At 36.4% G+C, this 23,770-nt stretch overlaps 2 protein-coding genes across 2 annotated transcripts; both read right to left on the bottom strand.

Moving 5' to 3' along the window:
- Positions 1–650: 650 nt before the first annotated feature.
- On the bottom strand, positions 651–1,743 carry LOC128565731 (olfactory receptor 51G1). Its single transcript, XM_053562430.1, has one exon. It carries the CDS (start codon positions 1,679–1,681, stop codon positions 716–718), a length of 966 nt encoding a protein of 321 aa, XP_053418405.1. The 5' UTR covers positions 1,682–1,743; the 3' UTR covers positions 651–715.
- Positions 1,744–15,175: 13,432 nt separating this feature from the next.
- On the bottom strand, positions 15,176–15,937 carry LOC128564492 (olfactory receptor 51A4-like). Its single transcript, XM_053559955.1, has one exon. It carries the CDS (start codon positions 15,935–15,937, stop codon positions 15,176–15,178), a length of 762 nt encoding a protein of 253 aa, XP_053415930.1.
- Positions 15,938–23,770: the final 7,833 nt, after the last annotated feature.

Here is a 23,770-nt window from a genome sequence, read left to right as displayed (position 1 = left end):
CTGCCACCTTTACCCCTGTGATGTATGTAATAGCGAAGGAAGAAGTCAAGTCTCTTGTCTACTAACACAGATGATGGATGATAACCCTCAACCTCTAGTCTCTGGTTTGAGGATTATCTGAATATTTTCTAGTTATTTCAATTTGACACCTTCCCTCAAATCCCCATGACATCTGTTCCTTTTCTTAATTTTATGAGTAAGCGCTTAGCAAGCACTGTCATAGAAAGGTATTACTTGGGGCATGGATATGAATGTGTGCAAATATGCTGTAAGTAAATGAAAATTATACTATAGTACATAAAAATAAATAAATAAAAATATAACTTTAAAACACTGACTATCAAATTCTACTGACCACAGGATTGAAAGATGAAACATTAGTTATTTTTTATTGTCTCAACTAGTAACAATTAATTTTTTTGAGAATTGTGTATTTGTCAGTTATTGCATTAGGGATTTACATGAATTATTTTATTTAATTGTCATAATATACCAATAAGGAAGGAAGATGTTATGATTACTTCCATGCTCATGCCACAGTTGGAGAAATCGAATAACAGAGAGGGAGTTACCTCTCCCCAGGCCATAGTCCCATATACTGTGCACGTGATTACCTTCTCACCAATACCCATCAGTTTATTGTTTTGCCATAGCATAGTTGAAACCAAAAATATGTGTGGGTTTTATGCGCAAACTTTCTTCCTTTCCCTCTAACTTAATCCTGCCGAAAACACCTAAATGACTTTACAAACTCTAACTTCTTAATGATGCGTTGGCGAATTTGCTTTGTCTTGATGCTGTAGACTATGGGGTTCAGGAGGGGAGGTGCCAGCAGATACACATAAGACATGAGGAGGTGCACAATGCGGGGCAGATGCTCGCCAAAGCGATGCACAAGAGACAACCCAATCATGGGGATGTAGAAGAGCAGCACAGCACAGATATGGGAGACGCAGGTGTTGAGGGCTCGGAGTCGCTCTCGGCGGGAGGCGATGCTCAGCACAGTGCGAAGGATGAGGGTGTACGAGAGGAAGATGAGCAGGGAGTCCACGCCCACTGTGCAGGCCACGACAAAGAGCCCGTAGATGTGATTGACTATGATGCTAGAGCAGGCCAGCTTCATAATCTCTAGGTGCAGACAGTAGGCGTGGGCCAGCACGTGGGAGCCGCAGTACTGGAAGCGCTTAAGGAGAAACGGCAGGGGGAGGATAAGGAGGGCACTCCGAAGCACCGAGCCCAGCCCCAGCTTGACGATACGTGCCGGCGTCAGGACCGTGGAGTAACGCAGCGGATTGCAAATGGCCACATAGCGGTCAAAGGACATGGACAACAGAACAGATGACTCTAGCAGAGACAAGGTATGGATGAAGAAGAGCTGAGTGAAGCAGGCAGGGATGCCAATCTCTCTGGCATCAAACCAGAAGACGCCCAGCACAGTGGGCAGCGTGGAAAGGCAAAGTCCCAAGTCCGTGAGGGCCAGCATGGCCAGGAAATAGTACATGGGTTCGTGGAGGGTGGCATCAGTATGGATGACGTGGAGAATGGTAAGGTTCCCCAAGATAACTGTCAAGTAGATGGAGCAGAAGGGAATGGAGATCCAGCCATTGAGATCTTCCAAACCTTGAAAGCCGGTCAGGAAGAAAGTGGCCTTTTGAAAGCTGCTATTATAAAGGACTATCATAGCTTTATAATCTTGGATTTATCATCCTGCAATATAGAATGAAATTCCTGGAGAATGACAGGGCTGAATTCTTACTGAATTGTTCCAGGACCACTGAGTCAGCAAGGACCTGCAGATTGCATGGAGAAAAATTGGGAGCCCTGATCAATTTGCCTTTTCTAGATTCTAAGAAAGGGACTTTTACAGTGGATTACAATAGATGGTGAAGGCTGTGTGAATTATCTTATTGTGCTGACCTCTCAGAGGTAGAAGAAGGTTACCAAAGATGGCTCTTTTTCATTTCCTCCTCTCTGAAAATAATTCCCAATTCAGTCACTAGAGCATTCAGAACTCGTGCCTTATATGGGGGATTGGCAATACACAGCATTTTGCATGATTTTCTACTTGAATTGGGTGTATATAATGTGACTTCACATATATTTGTATTTTCTTGGGGATTTTGTTTTATTTCACAGTGCTTAGCCTACAGGGGAGATCAGAGGAAGTGTTTAGTAAATTCTTGTCAAACTCCTTGCACTGGTAACATGTGATCAGGGGAATACCAGTCCTGAATCTACATAGCAGCTTTTGGCGGATTGGGAGATGAATGGTAGTGGGTGAAACTGAAACCTGGAGCTGAAGAACATCTTAGAAGAAGCTGGGACTTTAGAAAACAAGTAATTACAAGACAGGGAGATTTGGGGATTAGTTCTGAGAAATGCCAGGGGAAACGTGTGTCTGTAATATCAGGATGACTAAGTCAGGACTAAAAATGGAGATGCAGATGCAGAAACATGTGTCCGGGCTGAAGCACAAGGAGCAAAGAAAAGAAATCTGAATTTACAAGGAAGTGCCTCTAATCTTTACTTTAGAGTGAAGAAGCTGCATTTGAAGGCGTGCACACTGAGCTATCTATGCCTCTGGATACAGTTTCCACTCCTGTAATATCCAAACTGGGTTTGCCTTTGCTCTGTTTTCAGAACTTTCATGCAATTACATTGCAAAATTGCCTATTGTTTTCTATGTATATCAGTGTAATGTGACAATTGTGACATTGTTTATCACAAGGCTTAAAATACATAACATTTATTAAATACATTATGAACCAGTTATATTTCTAAATGTCTAATGTGTGTTACATCAGTAAACTCTGACACAAATTCTGTAAGACAGAGTTTAGTCTTAGGAGTATAGTACAAGTGAGAAATTGTTGACACAGAGAGGAAAAGTCACCTGGGTAAGGTTATAGAGCGATCAGGGTTGAAGATATAATGCAAACCCTGACGATATACTTGAAAGCCTATGTTATTGGCCTTTAACGTTATTGGCCTTTACACCACGTTTCCTGCTACTGTTGCATAGCATGCAGCTGCTACAAGAATCAGACAATTGAAAAACATGAAGAAAAAAAAATGATGTTTTTACTTTGGACAAGTTTTGGATAACTATTTGCATTATATGAATAACATTAGATTAGCCAAGATGAATAACAATAGGGAGAAAATACTTTTTAAGAATTAAGTTCAGTTTGGAGTACGCCAAATGTATGTGTAAAAAGGAATTCCTTGGAAGAGCGACTGGAGGGTATTATATGTAGTGATCTTCAGTTTGATTGTAGGATATTTGTCATGGGTGTGGAGAATAATGCTAGGAGAAGTAATGTGAAAAGGAGACAGGAGCTCAGTCACAAAACGGAACTATTTAAAAAGACAGAACATAATATTAAAATTGGAAAACAGACAGAGAATGGTGAATCAGAGACATAGGATGTAAATACACAGGATGAAAATAGTAGTTAATAAAAATTAAATCACCACTGTTGACTGCAAAAAAGACACAAAGTAAGGTAAGAATTTTCAAAAAGATGTTGCACTTATGGTGGCAGTTGTCATTCATTTCTCTCAGAGAATATTTCAAATAGGAAATGGATCATGAGGGGTTAAATTATCAATGGGTAGAAGAAATAAATACATATGTCTACATTCTGTGTAATTTTCTTCCAAGGAAAAACCACAGATCTGTGAAAATATCAGGATTTTTAAGGAAAGAAAGATAGGAAGTTGAAGATATTTTTCAAAAAGCGTTCTTTTTTTCTTTTGCAGTTTTTGGCCGGGGTTGGGTTTGAACCCACCACCTCCGGCATATGGGGCTGGTGCCCCAAAAAGCATTCTTTTTTCTCAGTAAGGTTCTGGCACTTTGAAGGGCTGAGGAAAGAATATAATTTCCTATCCAGCTTTTGCCACTCGCATTTCAAATCAAACAAATATAAATATAATAATAATAATAATACAATTAATATAATAATAGAGCTCTTCTACTTTTATGATTCCAAGGGGCAAACAAGAAAAAAATATATGAAGAGGGACAGCAATGAAAGAGGAAGAACCTAAGAGGAGACTTAGAGAGAAGGGAGGTGGGCTGTGAAGGAAAAAGTGAGTGCCATGGGATTTAAAGAACATGCTGTGCACAGCTTAGGCCTTGAGGTGGACAGGTTCTGAGCTTGGGATCATTGATTAAAAGATAAAAGGGCATGAGAAGCTTAAAAAGTAATAATAATAAAGAAGGGGAAATTTCCTATCAGTTAGGGAGAGATGCAAGCACAAGTTTAAATTTATGTGTCATTTTCAGCCAGCAGACTCCCAGTGAAGCTTATTTTCATCCATTTTACTCAGAGACATTTCAGAGAGTTTGAAAAATAGAAGAAACATTTTAAGGTCATCTATTGCACCTCTCTGTCTCCAGACAGGGAAGAGTCATTCTGTCTATTTATTGAGAAGTTGCATTTATAGTATTTTATCCCATAGTGTGTCATCTCAGCTAAGTTCTCACCTTCAAAATCTATTTCTTCCCTATTAAATTCTGGATATAGGGAAGAGTTTTGAAAGGATGCAAAGCATGAGGAGGAAAGGAAAAGATAAAAAGCGAGTCATGAAAGGACCTCAGGGTCAGAATTATTACATCACAACCATGGCATAGATTTGGAGCCGAATAAAGTTTGTTCAATAAATGTGGAAAATAATGTATGAATGAATGGATTGCAAAGAGATGAGAGGCAGTAGACATTAATAATCATCTTATTAATAAATTTTAGTGTAGCTGCTATTTTCTTCCCAATAACACTCACCTCCGGATCAATGAATCAGAGAAGTGTCAGCTGATTCCTTCACTAGACTACATGACACATGATCCTCTCTTGAGTTCTAATTTATTGGAAAAAAGGAATGTCATCCTAGAGTCTGTGGCAGAGACAGAGAAGTGGTGGGCTGAGCTATGATCCCAATGACACCGTTACTCCCTCTGACTTGTACTCCTCATATAATTGCATACAAAGTTATTTACTGTTATCAGCATTTGTGTTGGTGGCAGCCTGCAAAATTATTCCCCAGTCACCTCTGTGTTCTGACTATCTTCTGTGTCATTCTGCTTGCAATACATACCTGAGCACTGACAACTGGGGAGAAAAGGGTTGGAAGTGCAAACGTCCATCCAGAAGTCAGGTTGGATGGTAGCTCAGCTAAAAGTATAATCTTTGTTTAAAACTCAGGTTCTTTATTTAAAGAGCCAGAGGCTCTCCCCAGGGGCCTTTCCAGAGACTAAGAATTCCCTGAAGAGTTCTTATGTCTCTTTTCTGAGGATGGAAGCTATAAGAGACTGAGAAAACACAATACCTGAAAAATGAGGTACAAAAATCAAGTGTTAGGAGGAAGAAATCTGTCCTGTCTGTGTGCAAGGGCTATCTTCCAAATGTTAGGATAGTTCTCTTGTGAAACTGGTACTAAGCCCTACTATGAAACTAATTTATGGCTTTTATATGAAAGCTATAACCCAGTTATAACTTAAGAATATGGGGAAGGGGGAGAGGGAGGGGAGAAGATGGGCGGAGGCAGGGTGATTGGTGGGATTATACCTGCCATGCATTTTACAAGGGTACATGTGAAACTTAGTAAATGTAGACTATAAATGTCTTAACAAAATAACTAAGAAAATGCCGGGAAGGCTATGTTAACCAGTGTGATGAAAATATATCAAATAGTATATAAAACCAGTGTATGGTGCCCCATGATTGCATTAATGCATACAGCTATGATTTAATAAAAACTAAAAAATAAAAAAATAAATTGGAGCTTCCAGAACTCCAGAACCTCCTGGGGAAGGAAATAAAAAAAAAAGAGAGACCTGGCTAGACCTGACAGTACTGCATGAGAGAAAGAGAGCAAAAGCTAGCAGAAAGAGAGAGAAGATTCAATTTTAAACAAAATATAAGCTTATGTCAACTTTATCTCTGACACTTTCTACCCAAGTGATCATGTGACCGTGGACAAATTATTTTATCTTTCCAAGATTATTTTCTTATGTCTTTAAAAAGGAACTTTCCCCTTCATTTTATTTTATTTTACTTTTTATTTCAAATTGATATGAGGCTACAAATTTTTAGATTACAATGTTCACACTTTCAGGGTAAAGTTACAATTGTAAGAGACCCCCTCACCCAGGGGGTGTGTTATACAGCCTCACAATGTGCACAATAGGTGAGATCCCGCCTCATGCCCTCCCTCCTTCTGCCATTCTCTCGCCTCCCGCCTCCCCCTTCCTTCTCCTGGCCCCTCTACTAGACTATATTTTTGTTTTATTGTTCATATGCACATGCAATTGTTTATATATTGATTTCATATCAGTATTGAGTACATTGGAGATTTATTTTTCCATTCTTGTGATACTTTACTAAGAATAATGTGTTTCAGCTCCATCCAGGTAAATGTAAAAGATTTAAAGTCTCCATATTTTATGATGGCTGAGTAGTATTCCGTGGTAAACATACACCACAGTTTGTTAGTCCATTCATAGGTTGATGGGCATTTGGGTTGTTTCCGTGACCAGGCATGCTCAGCAATTAACTGTTAGTGTGATTTGGCTTAAGTTTAGGGAGAATGAGGTTTCCCCTAAGCCTTCAGTCTTAAATTATAGGTCTCTTAATTACTATTGGCTGTTCTTTGTGTTTTCTCCCTAGTACAGGTGCAGTTTGCATCATAATTCTGAGATTTTATACTCCAAATGTCAATTTAATACCTTCAAATAATTCACGAACTCACTTACAATACCAACATCTGTATCAAAATGCTTCCAAGGTCAATTTAAGTGATTGGAATAAGCATCTGAGCAGAATAGCTGATAATTAATTGATTCTCTGTAAACACCATTATCAAAATAATTAGTAGAATGACCATGATTCTATTTAATAAGACTGGACCTAATTTACACTTTGCTGTCTGGTTTCTCAACCAGTTTGGAATCTGTCTGAGATTTTTTAATTTTTTCACGTATTGTTATAAATGGTAGGTTGCTACCTCTCCACTTTGTGCACTAAGTTTCTGCTGCAACTGAATCTAATCGTATGTGAGATAGGTGTGAAGTGCATACAGTGCTCTCACCCAGAAAATATATTTTTATCTTTCTATTGTGTGTTTTTCAATGTTATTATTTTTTTTCTAAAACTATATAGTTTTTGTTTATTGCGGAAAACAGTACAGTTGTAATGACAGTATTTTAGTGTTCCTCTTTAGAAGCTCAAATTCTGCTCTGAATTACTGAACTTCATGCGTGATGAGTTCAGCCATTTACTTTCTGAATGTCGCCATTAAGGCAGGACCCTGACATGCACCTTCCTCTCCCAGATTTGAATGTCTGTACTTCCCTTAGAGAAGCTGTTGGGTCCTTACATAGGAAAAGTCTTATTTTCAATCAAAAGTGTAGTTTTTTGTGTCTCAAACAAGAAGCAGTATGGTTAATTGCAGTACAGGTCTAAGCTATTGACACAGTTTTGCATCTTAACAGTGGCTTGTGTATACCAGCAGTGAAGAAGCCTGGAGAATGTGTTGCAATGACATCGTGAAAGGCCTTTTCCACAGATGGTTGACAATATAATACTAGAATACTTTTCCTTGCAAGAAGTGGTCCGAACACTGGAAGGGGTGGTGGTCAGTTTGTGTAAGGCTTGGTGAACGCAGTGGATGACAGAGTTTCCAAGTTCAGCCTCTGGAGTTTGAGCAGCATTGTTTGTGTGGCATGTGGTTGAGTACTGTCTTGTTGAGGGTTAGCCTATCTCTGCTGACCAGTCTTGGCTGCTAATCTCAACATTCTCACCATGTCATTGGTTTGGCTGCAGTGGATGTCAATTTTAATTGGCCAGGTTTCATGAAGCCATAGTGTATAACACCTCCCCTGGGCTGAGAACAGTAGCTTTATTGTTGCATGAAATGTGTAGTAAAGGAATTGCCTCCATGCATAGGATATTTGTATCACCAAATAGAATGAGAATTTGCCTCTCAAATGAAATCTGGGCGTCATTAGTAAGCATGAAGGAGATTATTAATTTCTCAAATTATTTACCTTATTGGTAGTCTTGGCACCTCCTGTGTGGTTTGCTATTGTGGATCTACAGTCTGCATGTCTGCAGGGACACTGGGTGTGCAGTGTGCAGCTCAAATGCCCTGTTTGTCTTTCAACAGATGTAGTGATGATTATCTCAAATATTATTGAATGCATTTCAGCAAATCAGGCTACAAAGAAAACTGTGTATTTCTTTTTTTGGTTTTATTTTTTGGGATTCATTGAGGGTAAAAAGAATAAGGTTACACAGATTGCATTTGTTAGATAAAGTCCCTCTTATAATTGTGTCTTCCCACAAGAGGTGTGCCATACACCATGACCCCTCATCCCCCTCCCTACTCCTCTCCCAATCCCTCATTCCCCTACTCTCCTCTTGTATTAGCTCAAATACTGCCTTCATATTAGAATTGAATTCATTGGATTCTTGCTTTTCCCTTCTTGAGATGCTTTAGTAAGAAGAATGTGTTCCACCTCCATCCAGGTTAATGCAAAAGATGTAAAGTCTCCATCTTTTAATGGCTGAATAGTATTCCATGGTATACATATACCATAGGTTGTTAATCCATCCCAGGTTGGTGGGCATTTAGGCTGTTTCCACAAGTTGGCAATTGGAAATTGACCTGCAATAAACAGTCTAGTGTAAATGTCCTTATGACAAAAGAATTTTTTATTCTTCTGGGTAGATGCCTAGTAATGGGATTGCAGGGTCAAAAGGGAAGTCTAATTTGAGTTCTTTGAGGATTTTCCATACTTCCTTCCAAAAAGGTTGTATTACCCTGTTTCCCCGAAAATAAGACATCCTCCAAAAATAAGACCTACTTACAGGAAAGATAAGACGTCCCTGAAAATAAGACCTAGTGCATCTTTGGGAGCACACCTTAAAATAAGACACTGTCTTATTTTCAGGGAAACAGGGTAGTTTGCAGTCCCACCAGCAATGTAAAAGTTTTCACTTCTCTCCATATCCACGCCAGATCTGCAGCTTTGAGACTTTGTGATGTGGGCCATTTTCACTGGGTTAGGTGATATCTCAGGGTAGTTTTGATTTGCATTTCTCTGATGATCAGGGATAAAGAGCAGTTTTTCATATGTTTGTTAGCCATTCATCTGTCTTCTTTAGAGAAGGTTCTATTCATGTTTTTTTTGCCCAGTGATATATGGCTCTTTTTTTGTTGATTAAATTGAGTTCTTTGTATATATTAGTTATCAAGCTTTTATCTGATTCATAACATGAAAACATCTTTTCCTAATCTGAAGGCTGTCTGTTTGCTTTGGTTGTTGTTTTCTTAGCTGTACAGAAGCTTTTCAGTTTAATTAATTCTCATTTGTTTATTGTTGTTGTTGCAATTACCATGGAAGTCTTTATAAAATCTTCCCCCAGGCCTATATTTTCAAGTGTTCCCCCCACCCTTTCTTTGAGGAATTTTATAGTTTTATGCCTTAGATTTTAATTTTTTATCCATCTTGAATCAATTTTTGTAAGTGGTGAGAGGTGTGGGTCCAGTTTCAGTCTTTTGCATGTGATTATCTAGTTCTACCAACACCATTTATTGAATAGGGATTCTTTTCCCCAGTGTATGTTCTTGTTTGGTTTATCAAAGATCAGGTGGCTGTAAGATGTTAGTTTCATCTCATGGTTTTCTATTTGGTTTCAAATGTTAATGTCTCTATTTTTGTGCGAATACCATGCTGTTTTGATCACTGTGGTCTCTTAGTATAGTCAAAAGTCTGGTAGGGTAATACCACCAGCTTTGTTTTTATTACTAAGAATTGCCTTGTCTGGGCGGCGCCTGTAGCTCAGTGAGTAGGGCGCCGGCCCCATATGCCGAGGGTGGCAGTTTCAGACCCAGCCCCGGCCAAACTGCAACAGAAAAATAGCTGGGCGTTGTGGCACGCGCCTGTAGTCCCAGCTGCTTGGGAGGCTGAGGCAAGAGACTCGCGTAAGCCCAAGAGTTAGAGGTTGCTGTGAGCCGTGTGATGCCACGGCACTCTACCCGAGGGCGGTACAGTGAGACTCTGTCTCTACAAAAAAAAAAAAAAAAAAGAATTGCCTTGTCTATATGGGGTTTCTTCTGGTTCCGTAGAAAGTGAAGAATTATTTTTTTCCAAATCTTGAAAGTATAATGATGTATTTTAATGGGTATTTCACTGAATCTGCAGATTGCTTTGGGAAGTATAGACATTTTGATAATGTTGATTCTTCTCAACCATGAGCATGGCATGTTCTTCCATTTGTTAATATCTTTGGCTATTTCTTTTCTAAGGGGTCCGTAATCTTTGTAGACATCAGTCCCTTCCTAGGTATTTCATTGTTTTTTTTTTTTTTGAAGCTACTGTGAAGGGAATTGTGTGCTTGATTAGCTTCTCATCTTGGCTGTCATTGGCACAAAGGCTACTGATTTGTGGACATTGATTTTAAATCCAGAGACATTGCTGCATTTTTTCATCACTTCCAGGAAACTTGTGTTTTAGTCTTTAAGGTTTTCTTTTCTTTCTTTCTTTTTTCTTTACAGAGTCTCACTTTGTCACCCTCAGTAAAGTGCCATAGTGTCTTAGCTCACAGCAACCTCAAACACTTGGGTTCAAGCAATCTACTTGCCTCAGCCTCCCAAGTAGTTGGGACTACAGGTACCTGCCACAATGCTCAGCTATTTTTAGAGACAGGTTCTCACTCTGGCTCAGGCTGGTCTCAAACCTGTGAGTTCAGGCAATGTAAATGCCTCATCCTCCCAAGCACTGGGATTACAGGCATGAGCCACCATGCCGGGCTAGTCTTTAAGGTTTTCTAAGTATAAGATCATATCATCTTTCATATGAAAATGTGAGTGATTATAAACTGGTTTCATAGTAGTGCTGTGTAAATTGGATGAATCACAACTATAGCCCAGGATAAAGGAAGGAAGGGGAGGGGGATGTGAAGGGAGGGGGTGGTTCGATAGAGGGAGGGTTAATGGTGGGACCACACCTATGGAGCATATTACAAGGGTACAACTCAAATCTGTCAAGTATAGAACACAAATGTCTTAACACTGTGATTAGGTAAATTAGGTGAAAGCTATGTTAATTAGTAGGATGTAAGCACTCCAATTTGTACAAATAATCAATTTATAATAACTCACACTTGCATGTGAAAAATGAAACACAACTTTAGTCTGTGATGAAGGAGAGAAGGGGAGGATGAGGGATGCGGAGGGGGTGGGAGGGATAGTGGGGGATAGTAGGGGACCACAACTATGGAGCAAATTGCAAGTACATGTTGGTTCCATCATGTGTAGAACACAAATGTCCTAATGCTATAATTGGGTAAATGAGATGAAAGCTATGCTAATTAGTATGATGTAAGCACTCCAATTTGTACAAATAATCAACACACTGAAATGGGCATAAATGTATTTATGATCTATGTACAAAAGACTTAATAAAAAAAAGAAAAAAATAATCAACACATTGAATTGCACAAAGGCATAAATGTATTCACGATCTATGTATATATGACTAAAAAAAATTAAAGACTGTTATCTAGACTTCACATTTATTTCTGTAATGGACATTCCATGATGCATGTCCCCAGTAGAGCATTTTTCATTATGTGGTTACTAAGAAGTGCTTTCATTTTGAAAATGTGGAGATCAGGTTTTTTAATTGAAAATGCGGAGATCAGGTTTAATTATTTACTCATTGATTCACAACTCATTATAATTGTATTAGATATATTATTCTCTTAAATTAAACTCTTGTGCTTTTTGATACTCAAAGAAAAAAATCACATCATCTGCAAAGAGGAAGAGTTTGACCTCTTCTGCCCCCATTTGGTGTCCTTTATTTCCTTCTCTTGTCTGATTGAATTTAGCACCATGTTGAATAGCAGAGGCGATAGAGGACAATCTTGCCTGGTTCCAGTTCTAAGTGGAAAAGATTCCAGTTTTACTCCATTTAGTATAATATTTGCTGTGGGTTTGTCATAGATGGCCTTGATCAGATTAAGAAATGTGCCACCTGTGCCTATCTTGTTAAGTGTTCTAATTAGAAAAGGATGCTGAATTTTATCGAATGTCTTTTGCATCTATTGAGAGGATCATATGGTCTTTGTTTTTGCTTCTGTTGATGTGATGAATTACATTTATGAACTTGTATATGTTAAACCAGCCTTTCATCTCTGGGATGAAACCCACTTGATCGTGATGAATAATTTTTTTAATGTGTAGCTGTAATCTCTTGGCTAAGATTTTTCTGAGAATTTTTGCATCTATATTCTCTAGTGAAATTGGTCTGATGCTCTCCTTTTTAGTTGGGTCTTTTCCTGGTTTTGTTATCAGGGTGATGTTAATTTTGTAGAAGGTATTGAGGGAAGATTCCTTCCTTCTCACTTTTTGGGAATAATTTCAGCAGTATGGGTACAAGTTCTTCTTTGAAGTTTTCATAGAATTCTGGTGTGATGCCATCTGGACCAGGGGGTTTTTTTGCGGGGGAGGTTTTTTTATTTATTTCTTTAATCTCAGTTCTTGAAAGTGGCCTGTTCAAGAGGCTTATAGTCTAGGGAGAAAGTGTAATTTCAAGTACTGATCTATTTCTTCCACATTGTTAAATTTCTGTACATGAAGTTTCTTGTACTACTCAGAGATGATCTCTTCAATCTCTGTGGTACTTGTTGTTATTTCCCCTTTATTGTTTCTGATGAGATTATTAGATATTTTACTTTTCTGTTTCTTTTCTTTTCTGTCCAAAGGTTTATCTATTTTATTTTATTTTCCTCAAAAACAACTTTTTGTTTTGTTAATTTTATGAATGATTCTTTTGTTTTCAATTTCATTGCTCTCTGTTTTAATTTTGGTTATTTCTTTTCTTTTGCTAGGTTTGGGATTAGACTATTCTTTTTCCAATTCCATAAGATGGTTAATGAGTTTGTTAATGCACTCTCTGTTTTTTGAATGTAGGCATTTAATACAATAAATTTCACTCATAAGAGTACTTTTGCTGGCAGTGCCTGTGGCTCAAAGCAGTAGGTTGCCAGCCCCATATGCCACAGGTGAGGAGTTCAAACCCAGGCCCGGGCAAAAACTGCAAAAAAAAAAAAAAAAAAAAAAAAGAGTACTTTTGCTGTATCCCACAGGTTTTTGTAACTCATGCCTTCATTGTTATGTCTTCTCCTGTTATGTTTGAAGAATGTAATGATTTCCTCTTTTATCTTCTTGAACCCAGCTATAATTCAGCATTAGGTTGTTTAATTTCCAAGTCTGTTTGGGGATGAACATTTTTCTTAGAGTTGAGTTCCACTTTTATTGCCTTGTGGTCTGAGAAGATACAAGGTATAATTTCTATTTTTTAATTTTGCTGAGGTTCCATTTGTATCCTAGGATGTAATCTATTTTGTAGTATGTTCTATGGGATGATGAGAAAAATATATATTCTTTGTCTTTAGGATGGTTTGTTCTGTATATGTCTATTAGTTTCATTTGCTTTAGGTCACATTTAAGTCTTTTGTATCTTTATTTAGTTTCCGTTTAGAAGATCTGTCCAGTTCTGTCGATGGTGATAAAGTCCCTGGGTATTTTGGTGTTATGGAATATCATATTAGTCAGACCTATCAAGGTCTGTTTTATAACACTAGGAACATTTGAGTTGGGTACATAAATATTTAACATTGAAATGTCTTCTTGTTATAGTATTCCTTTGACCAGTATAAAGTGTCCATCTTTGTCTTTCTTAACTTTACTTGCTTTAAATCCACTAGTATCTGAAAATAAGATTCTAACCCCTCTTTTCTGCTGATTTGTCTTTGTTTTAAATACTGTTTTCCATCCCTTAATCCTTAGTCTTGATTTGTTCTTTAAGGCTAGGTATAAATCTCTTGAAGGCTACATATGAATGGCTTGTTTTTTAATCTTATCAGCCAGCTTGTGCCTCTTCAGTGGTGAATTTAATACATTACCATTTATTGAGAGTTGATTCATGTGTTGGAGTTCCATTTATCTAATTTTGTGAAAGTCCATTGCATAACTTTTCTCCCATTGTTTGTTAAGTGTTTACTATTTATTTACTCAAAGAGTATTTGAGTGCTTACTGTGGGCCACTTACTGTTCTAGCAGCTGGTTTGAAGCAGTTAGTAAGACAGGGAATCACCAGTGTCCTAGAATTCATAATCTAACACTGAATAATTACATATGATATTCTAGGAAATATGTTATATATACACAAATGATGTCTATGATTCTAGGATTATAAGACCATATATATGACATGTAAAATTATTGATAAAGACAGAAAGATTGATGTTTAGGGAAGGTTAAAATGTATGTTTAGGCTGAAGTAGGTTAGGGAAGGCTTCACAGTGAAAATGTAATTTTACCTGGATAAAAAATTGAGGAAAATAGTAAGACCTTCACTAATGTTTCCAAATTATAAAAAAGATGCTCTTTGGAGACATGGTTATAATGACTTCATTGTTATATGGTTCTTTTTTATATTATTTACTGTCATATATTCTAAAAATTTGGAGATATATATAGAAAAAGTTTAAAAAGTAATAGCTAGGGGTGAGAATGTGCACATAAAAAATACATTTTTGGTTTTGTTTTATACAAAGGTCATTAAAATAAACAATGGAGATATGATCCTGTAGGGTTTTTGAAATTCCAGAATTGGTAATAATGACTCATATAATTCCAGAATAATAGCACTTACCATTTATAGTTTGATTTGTATCCAGATTTGCAGTTGATATGCATATTTTAAAATCATTAAGTCTGTGTAGGATGCATCATCCTGAACCTTGAGAAAAACTGAAGAAACAATTTATCCTTTCTCTTAATAGGCTTTTATTTACTAGGGAAGTGAAGGAAAATAAGGAAACATGTTTTTTAGACAGACATAAACATAGTACTTTTTCATATTATTAACTGTCATACATTCTAAAAAGCAGGAAGCAGAAGTTTCCAGTCTTCTTGCAGGGCTCAAATTTTTATATAGACATTCTAAGGATTGTAGAGCTGAAGTTTCTCATGATCCCTGGCAATATTAAGGATACTTAGGGTGACAAATATCAAAGGCTTTAATTTTATGAGCACTCTCTTATTAGTAAACCAAAGAGCTATTCTACTTATACATTCAGTCCCTTTCTCATTTCTTTGATCAGCTTCTTTTTGGACAAAATTTGCCCAGGACCTTTTCCCGGATTTGATGCGTCTTTACACAGTACACAATGGGATTCATCAGTGGTGGCACCAGAAGGAAAATATCAGCCATGAGCACATGGATCATAGGAGACACATCCCTGGCAAAACGGTGGAGCATTGCTGCACTCAGCATGGGCACATAGAAGATGAGCACAGCACAGATGTGAGAGATGCAGGTGTTAAGGGCCTTGAACTGCTCTCTGGGGGTTGCAATTCCCAGCACAGTCTTTAAAATCATGATGTAGGAAAACGTGATAAACACCAAATCCAGCATGGTAGAAAGTGCAGCACAGAGCCCATACACGACATTGACTCTGTAATCAGAGCATGCCAGCTTCATGACATCCTGGTGGAGACAGTAGGAGTGTGAGAGCAGGTTTTGGTGACAGTATCTCAGCCGTTGCAAGAGGAAGGGCAGTGGAAGGATCAAAAGAACATTTTTGGAAGTCAGAAATATCCCTGTTTTGATGACTCTCAAGCTGGTTAAGATTGTGCTATATCTTAAAGGGTTGTGGATTGCCACATATCGGTCAAATGCCATTACAGACAGCACAGAGGCTTCAGTGACTGTGAACAGATGGATAAAAAACTCCTGGGCAAAGCATGCAGTTGCATAAATTTCATGAATATCAAATAGGAATAGTCCCAAAGTGGTGGGTAAGGAAGAAAGGGATAACCCTAGGTCAGAGATGGAGAGCATGGAAAGGAAATAGTACATGGGCTCATGGAGGCTTTGTTCTGTCTTGATAAAGAAGAGGATTGTAAAATTACCCAGGAAAGAAAGAAGGTACACAGCTGTGAAAGGAAGGGATATCCAGATGTGACTCTTTTCTAGCCCAGGTATCCCAATTAGAAGGAAACTGAGAACTTCAATTTTTGTGTCATTAAGAGGAGACATGACACTTGGAAAGAGACTTAGCTGGATGTTACCTCAATACAATAGGAAATTTCTTAAATGAAGCTATAGTAGAAGATATTTTTTTCTGGTACAATGTACATCGTAGATACTAAGAGAACTAGTAGATACTTCTTAAGGCCAACGTCTACGTTTATACTGTTAACTCAGACTGCAAAAAAAAGAAAAGAAAAAAATAACCCGACACAGAAAAAAATGAGAAAAATATGACTCACTTTATCATCCAGGTGTTTGTTTCACTTTGTAAAATATCAAACAATTTGGGCTCTTTATATTTAACAATTCCAGGTAATTCTTTCACCACATGAAAATACTTTTAAACCAATCTTTTAAACCATGTCTCCAATTTCACAGCTGTCTTATTTCAGTTTTATATAAAATTCTTGATGAAGGGAAATAAATCTTGAAGGAAAAGGCAACATTTATTGTAGATTGGGAGAAATTCATAAATTATTCCATACCTATACTCAGACCTACATATCTCTATAGGATGAACAATTGAAATAATGGATGAACTAGAAGTTAATAGTTATACAGTCAAAGTTAAAAAGGACCTTTTAAAAATATGATCTCATTCTCCTTCCCTTCCCTCTTGCCTATATAAAAGCCACTCTGAATCATGCTGAATAGGATCCTTACCCAACCTAACTTATTTCATATTAACTACTTAACTACTACCTACAGCTTTCTACTTCTGTTTGAATACTCATATTGTTTTTATTCTTTAAATTAAGTTGATACATTTCTAAAATATCCCACATTCTTTTCTCTGCAAGTACATAATCTAGTCCCATTTACACAAAATCGCTTCTTTATTATTTTCCTCATTATTATTAGATTAATGTCTGTCATCTCTCACAATTAGAATATAGAGGTAGGGAATTATGTTCGCACTGTTCACTACTGCATGTCCAGTACCTAGCACAGTAAGTGTAATTTATTTGTAGCCCTATAATTATTTATGTAATTGAATATTATTTTCCATGGTGGAAGACAGTAATATTTTCTCCATCCTTCCTATTCCATTTTATAACATGTTTGTGATTTTTGCTTGTTTTTCGTTTTGTTTTAGAGTCCTCATTCCTATGCTCCTCAAACAGCAAAAATATTAGCTTTTTTTAGCATGTCAAAAAACAGTTCTTTGACTATTAAAGAGAGTGGCTATCTCTTCCAAAGTCTTTATTTTCCATTTTTAAATGATCTAAGAATGATTAACTCTATTCTAGTCACTCATACAATTGTCTTCATTTTAAATCACCTGTCAAATTTCACTTTTTTCCAAGAATATGGAGAGTTTGGGATAACCTTGGATTCTAGGAAAGTATAATCTCTTTTTGTTTCTGTATCATATTGGCTGTTTTGTTGCTAGATTTTTCTCTTTTTCATGACATTTAAATGGGTGGATGTGCAAAGTACTGCATAAGGACCTGGTTTTCCTGGGAACCTATAGCTTGTTAAAGACAAAAATTTGTAACTTAGAGAAAGGTTAAACTTCAGAGAATGACATAAATTACCTCAGCACATGTGTTTAAAAGTTTCTTCTGAAACTCTATCTGAGTCACACAACTGTTCTGGCTATGGCTAAAATAATGTTATGTCAATAGACTGTAGTATTCTGTGTTTGATCATTTGTCTTAACAATTGTCTTAAAAATGGCATTATTTCTTAGAGGTAGTCACCATTGAGATTTAATTCAAATATATAAAATAAATACCCATAAACTTAATTATTATATTACTTATTATAGTATTGTAACCTTTTGATGGTAATATGACATTCTCCTAAATGATTTATATGTATTTTTGTCATTTATGTTATTGTTTTATCTATTTTATAGGTAAAAAAAATAAAGTATTGGTGAAGTACAGTCACTGTCCAAGGATATATATCTACCTACAAGCAGAAATAAAGGAGAATCATTTGGTGGTTGATATATACATCCTTCTCACACATACCACCCAGGCTGGGCGCTTCTGGCTGGGCATTCCTAAGGTTTACTCAGACACACACTCTCATCAACATCTATATGCTGTCTTTCCTTGAAAGTTCTGCAATATTCTCAATCTTCATGGGCATCTCCTGGCTCACTTTTGTTTATTTAACATCTAGTGATCCAGGGTTGCATTCTGATTTTATGAGGACTTTTTTTGAGATTATCTACTGTCCTAGATATCACAAAAAGTACACACAGACCTATTTTCTTTCTTTCTTTCTTTTTTTTTTTTTTTTGCTAGTTATCTTTCATTAGTGTTTGTGTATTTACTCTGTGGCCCTTGACAATCCTTATTTTTCCAATGTTCCATAGAAAAGAAAACAGGTTGGATACTCCTTACTAAGTCCATCTCTTCCTATGCTTCAGAATCCAAACAGACAGGAGATGTATGAAAATTATGCCATATATTTTGAAAGAGTAGAATTATGTCTTACCTGTTACAAATCAACGTGACACTCTACCAATAGCAAGAAAAAGATTAGAAGTAGGGGAGAATTCTTCAAACTTCCCTTTCTGCTTGTAACCACTGTCTTATAAAGCTCTGGGAAGCCTCTGGGGATGCCTATGGGTAGAGCTATTTGAAGAATAATAACATCTTACTTCATAGAAAATCTTCTAAATGTTGACTCAAGGGACACAGATCTAGGACTGAATCTATAATCCAAGCTTAGATTGAGAAAACTGAGAGTGAGAAATAAGAGTTTGGGGTTTAATTCAGACTTAAGAGTTACCTATGGTTCATATTACAAGGGTACATGTCAATTTTATTAAGTACAGAGTATAAGTGTCTTAACATTAACACAATAATTAAGTAAATGAGGTGAAAGCTATATTAACAATAGACTGTAGCATGTATATTGTAGCACGCATTCCAAATTGTATATAAAATCAGCACATTGTACCCCATAAAGGCATTAATGTATACATGATCTATGTGTTTATGACTTAAAAGTTACTCATCAACTATTGACCTTGGCTCATTTTCCTCCCTAGCTATGATTAATCAGTACATCTAGAGGCAGATCAGCTAGTTGTTCTAAATGACATCAGACCACCAATATTTCATATTAATTTTATTCCAACTTGAAATTATACTTCCCTGTCTTTATGTTTATTGATCATTTAGATTATTCATCTTGAAGTGTCTGTTCAAGCTTTTATTTTCTGTTGGATTATATATATTTTCCACATAGATTTTCAGGAATTTTTACATGTGTAGGACAAGGAATTTATTGGTTAAATATAAGTTATATGTTATCCAAGTATATCACTTGCCTCTTTGTCTCTTAATCTGTACTGTATATTCAATCAATAGAAGCCATGCTTAGTTACATAGATTTTTACTACATTTGTTTTGTAGGCAGGAGATTCTCTCTATAACAAATATAAATAAACCATGAGCCAGCAACTATATGTACCCAACCTATCTTTGCAGTGTAAATTATATCCAGTTTACCTAATATCAGAGTGATGTAATGGACACCGGAGATCTGAATCTGGGGGAGCCTAGGAGGGAATCAGGGATGAAAAATTACTTTTTGGATACAATGTATACCAGTTGAGTGATGGTTACACTACTAAGAGCCAAGACTTTACCACCAAACATATGTACATGTAATGGAATTCAACTTGTATTCCTTAAATCAATTGAAATTTAAAATAAATAAATATATGTATATGTGTGTGTTTACATGCATATATATTCATATATATGAAATAGAGATGTGGAAAGTAGAAAGAGACAAATTCACTCTGACTTTTGACTTTTCATCTGTAATATTTATAAGTTTTTCCATTTTCATTAATACGAACACAAGTTCTTATATAGTAGGTAATAATGGAATGCTTTAGTACACAGCTTTATAAACTTTAATATGCACAGGAATCATCTACAGATGAGTATTTTAATTCAGTAGATTTTAATTTGGTTGTAAGACTATATTTTTAATAAGACCACAGTTGATTTACATGCTGGTGGCCCAAGACCATACTTAGAGATATGCTGCATGAGTTCTCTGCTGCATGGTTGTAGACAGAAAACAACACTGCCTGTTTGGTTTGCTTGGAATATTTAGTTTGTCTAAAAAGGAGAAAGTATAAATAAATGAATAAAATGTGTTTACTGTAGTTTTTTTTTTTATTTTTAAAGTAAAAGTCCAATAATACTGCTACCAAGAAGAGGAACATGACTGATAAAAACTTTCTTAAATTAAGTTGACTCAGAAATACTTCTCTGTGTTAAAATGCTCAGGCTAAATATCTATTTCACTTTATAATTATACTTTATTTATTTATTGTCTTGGATCCTTTCTAGGAGTTCTTGGATGTCTGCTCAGTCCTCTACTTCTATCATCTCAGCATGCCAACTGAGGCCTAAGTTAAAATTATACGAGAGTGAGGGTGTTTTAATATCTTATTACTCACTTTTAGGTTTACTTCTTTTTATTTAGGGAGGGGTTTAATTTCTACTTTCTAACCTTAAAGTAGTTGTCTTCCATTTCTCAGATTCTAATTTTTTTTTTTAAATTTAAAATTATGGCCAGGCATGGTGGCTCACAACTGTGATCCTAAAACTCTGGGAGGCTGAAGAGCATGGATGGTCAAGATCAGGAGTCTGATACCAGCCTGAGCAACAGTGAGACCCCATCTATACTAAAAACAAAAAACTAGCAGAGCATGATGGTGCACATCTGTAGTCCCAGGTACTTGGGAAGCTGAGGCAAGAGGATTGCTTGTGTCCAAGAGACTGAGGTTGCTGTGAGCTGCGATGATGCCACAGAACTCTACCCAGGGTGACAAAGTGAGACTGAGTCTCAAAAAAAAAAGAAAAAGAAAGAAAGAAAAATCGTAAGTTACTACTATATTTTATTGAATTTTTTTTTTTACTTTTGTTGCAATGACATATTTTTAGCTTGTTTTTGTGAAGTATTTAAATGCATATTTTTAAAAATTCTGATAATTTAAAATGTGGTAATGATCTCACAAAAATCAATAGGAGAAATCTTTCAGGCTTATCTGCTTCCAAAACATTCACACACTGAGATAAACTCATAAACACACACACATACAAATATATTACACCTGTTTAATGTGACATGTATGATATTCAAATAGTCAAGAAAGAATAATGCACTCAATTACATGGGCTGCTTTGTACACAATGAATTGAATAAAGTAAAGAGTATTTTCTCACAGAATTAATCATTTTTTCATCCAAATGAAGTAAAATGGAACAAAGTAGGCTTTTAATAAATGACTTTTGAATAAATTATTGCCAAATAATTAAATATGAATGCCTTAAATGAGCACTCTAAAAGGAACTTAAAGTGAGGATACCCTCACAATTTCTGGGATCAATAATTTGTCTAATAACTTGATACAGTAAAAAGGAATCATAGAAAAACATATTCAATTTAAAATTGAGAATGTTGGCTTGGCACGCATAGCTCAGTGGTTAGGGCACCAGCCACATACATGGAGACAGATTCAAACCTGGCCCAGGCCTGCTAAACAACAATGACAACTGCAACAACAGCAAAAACAACAAAAAAAGCTGGGCGTTGTGGTGGGTGCCTGTAGTCCCAGTTACTTGGGAGGCTGAGGCAAGAGACTTGCTTAAGCTCAAGAGTTTGAGGTTGCTGTGAGCTGTGATGCCACAGCATTCCACTGAGGGCAACATAGTGAGACTCTTTCTCAAATAAAAATAAATAAATAAATTTGAGAATCTTATGAAAAAATTGAATAAGAAATGGTCAAACAGAAAGCGTGTATGTGAGAGAAGGGAAGAAAGATAGCGAAAGAAACAGAAAGAAAAGACAATGTAAAGAAATAATTTCCCAAATGTGTGCAAGAAATTAAGTCATGTATTCCTGAGTCACTTGCCACTACCAAACTAAAATTCTATGGGACCATTATATTTCTGAAAGAATCTTTAGTCACAGTGACAAGTGAAGCTTCCATATAAATATGATATTGTATTTTCTATGTTCTAGGATGTAAAATCTTTACATTTTAACATCTGTGAATTAGAAATGCAGTTTGCAATCAATATTACCTATGTATTATGCAATATAGTATCAGCTTCTATAGTTTTAAATTACATTAAATATGGAAACCAGCAGACTTCCAATATACTTAAGGTCTTATGAGATCATCTTTGTGGGAAATATTCCATAAAAAGGGGCCCTCACACCTCCTGGGGGTGGGACACAATTATAAAAAAGACTTTACCTAACAACTGCAATCAGTGTATCCTAATTGTTTGTAACCAAGATGAATCCCAAACAATCAAAAAGGGGGGGATATTAAAACGAAGATGTTTAGGTTATAAGGAAAAATGTAATCATCGACTTTGAAAATTTTACTAATGTTCTCTTCGCCTAATTCATATACGCTTTACCTATAAAAAATGATGCTCTTTTTTGTCTTTTTTAATTTTATAGTGTACTGTCCCTTGCAATGTTTTCACATACATCTCTCATTAACGGAAGAAAACACATAAACACAAAACACAGAATCACATAACAACAGTTTAAAAAAAGTCTTGGCACTATTGTCTTTCACTATGGTTTGCATGCATTCCATAAATCCTTATACTTTTTCATTTCTTGAAAAAGAGTTTTAACATATATTAAATGGATTCTTCTACTTTTCTTGGAAATTTCCAATGAGTGACTTTCTGAGGAACTTCCCTGATAGCAGATTTTCCCTAGGTGTTGTGCAGTCGAGTGAGTCCAAGGTAATTTGGGTAACCACAGGGCTTACTTCTTTATTGTTTGAACATTACATTTAGACTAGGGTTTCTCATCCTTGGTACTTCTGACATTTTGGACTGGATAGTTCTTTTTGATAGGGGTTGTCCTGTGCACTGAAGAATAATTAGCAGCACCTCTCACCTCTAGCATTAGGGAACGTCAATAACACATCTACATCTCTCAGTTTGCAACAACCAAAAATGTCTCCAGACATTGCCAAATGTCTTTTGAAGGCAGCCTTGCCCATAGTTGGGAACCACTGTTTTAGGAGCCCCATAGTTTCAAGAATGTGAAAATTATTGTGTTGATCATAAAATCATTCCTTCCCCCACTGACATTTTTGTTTTGTTTTTTTTTTATTTTATTTTTTTTTTATTAAATCATAGCTGTGTACATCAATATGATCGTGGGGCACATACACTTGTTTCATAGAATATTTGACATATTTTCATCTCATTAGTTGACATAGCCCTCCTGGCATTTTCTTAGTTACTTTGCCAAGACATTTACATTCCACATTTGCCAAGGCTCACATGTACCCTAGTAAGATGCACCACAGGTGTGATCCTTTCAATTCCCCTCCCTCTACCCACCTCCCCCCTCCCTCCCCACGCTTTCCCCCTTCCCCCTGTTCTTAGGTTGTAGCTTGGTTATAGCTTTCATGTGAAAGTCCTAAGTTAGTTTCATAGTAGGGGTGAATACATTGGATATTTTTTCTTCTTAGGGAAGAAAAGGCAATCAAGGGCATCCACATAGGGTCAGAAGAGATCACACTTTCGCTCTTCGCAGATATGATTGTATATCTGGAAAACACTAGGGACTCTACTACAAAACTCTTAGAAGTGATCAAGGAATACAGCAACGTCTCAGGTTACAAAATCAACATTC

Source organism: Nycticebus coucang, chromosome 14 (assembly GCF_027406575.1).
Source record: "Nycticebus coucang isolate mNycCou1 chromosome 14, mNycCou1.pri, whole genome shotgun sequence".
In the NCBI taxonomy this organism is placed as follows: Eukaryota; Metazoa; Chordata; class Mammalia; order Primates; family Lorisidae; genus Nycticebus; species Nycticebus coucang.
This window is presented reverse-complemented; position numbering and strand designations above follow the sequence as displayed.

Excerpts from the sequence above, each read along its gene's own strand:
- LOC128565731 (XM_053562430.1), bottom strand. The coding sequence starts at position 1,681 with ATGATAGTCCTTTATAATAGCAGCTTTCAAAAGGCCACTTTCTTCCTG.
- LOC128564492 (XM_053559955.1), bottom strand. The coding sequence starts at position 15,937 with ATGTACTATTTCCTTTCCATGCTCTCCATCTCTGACCTAGGGTTATCC.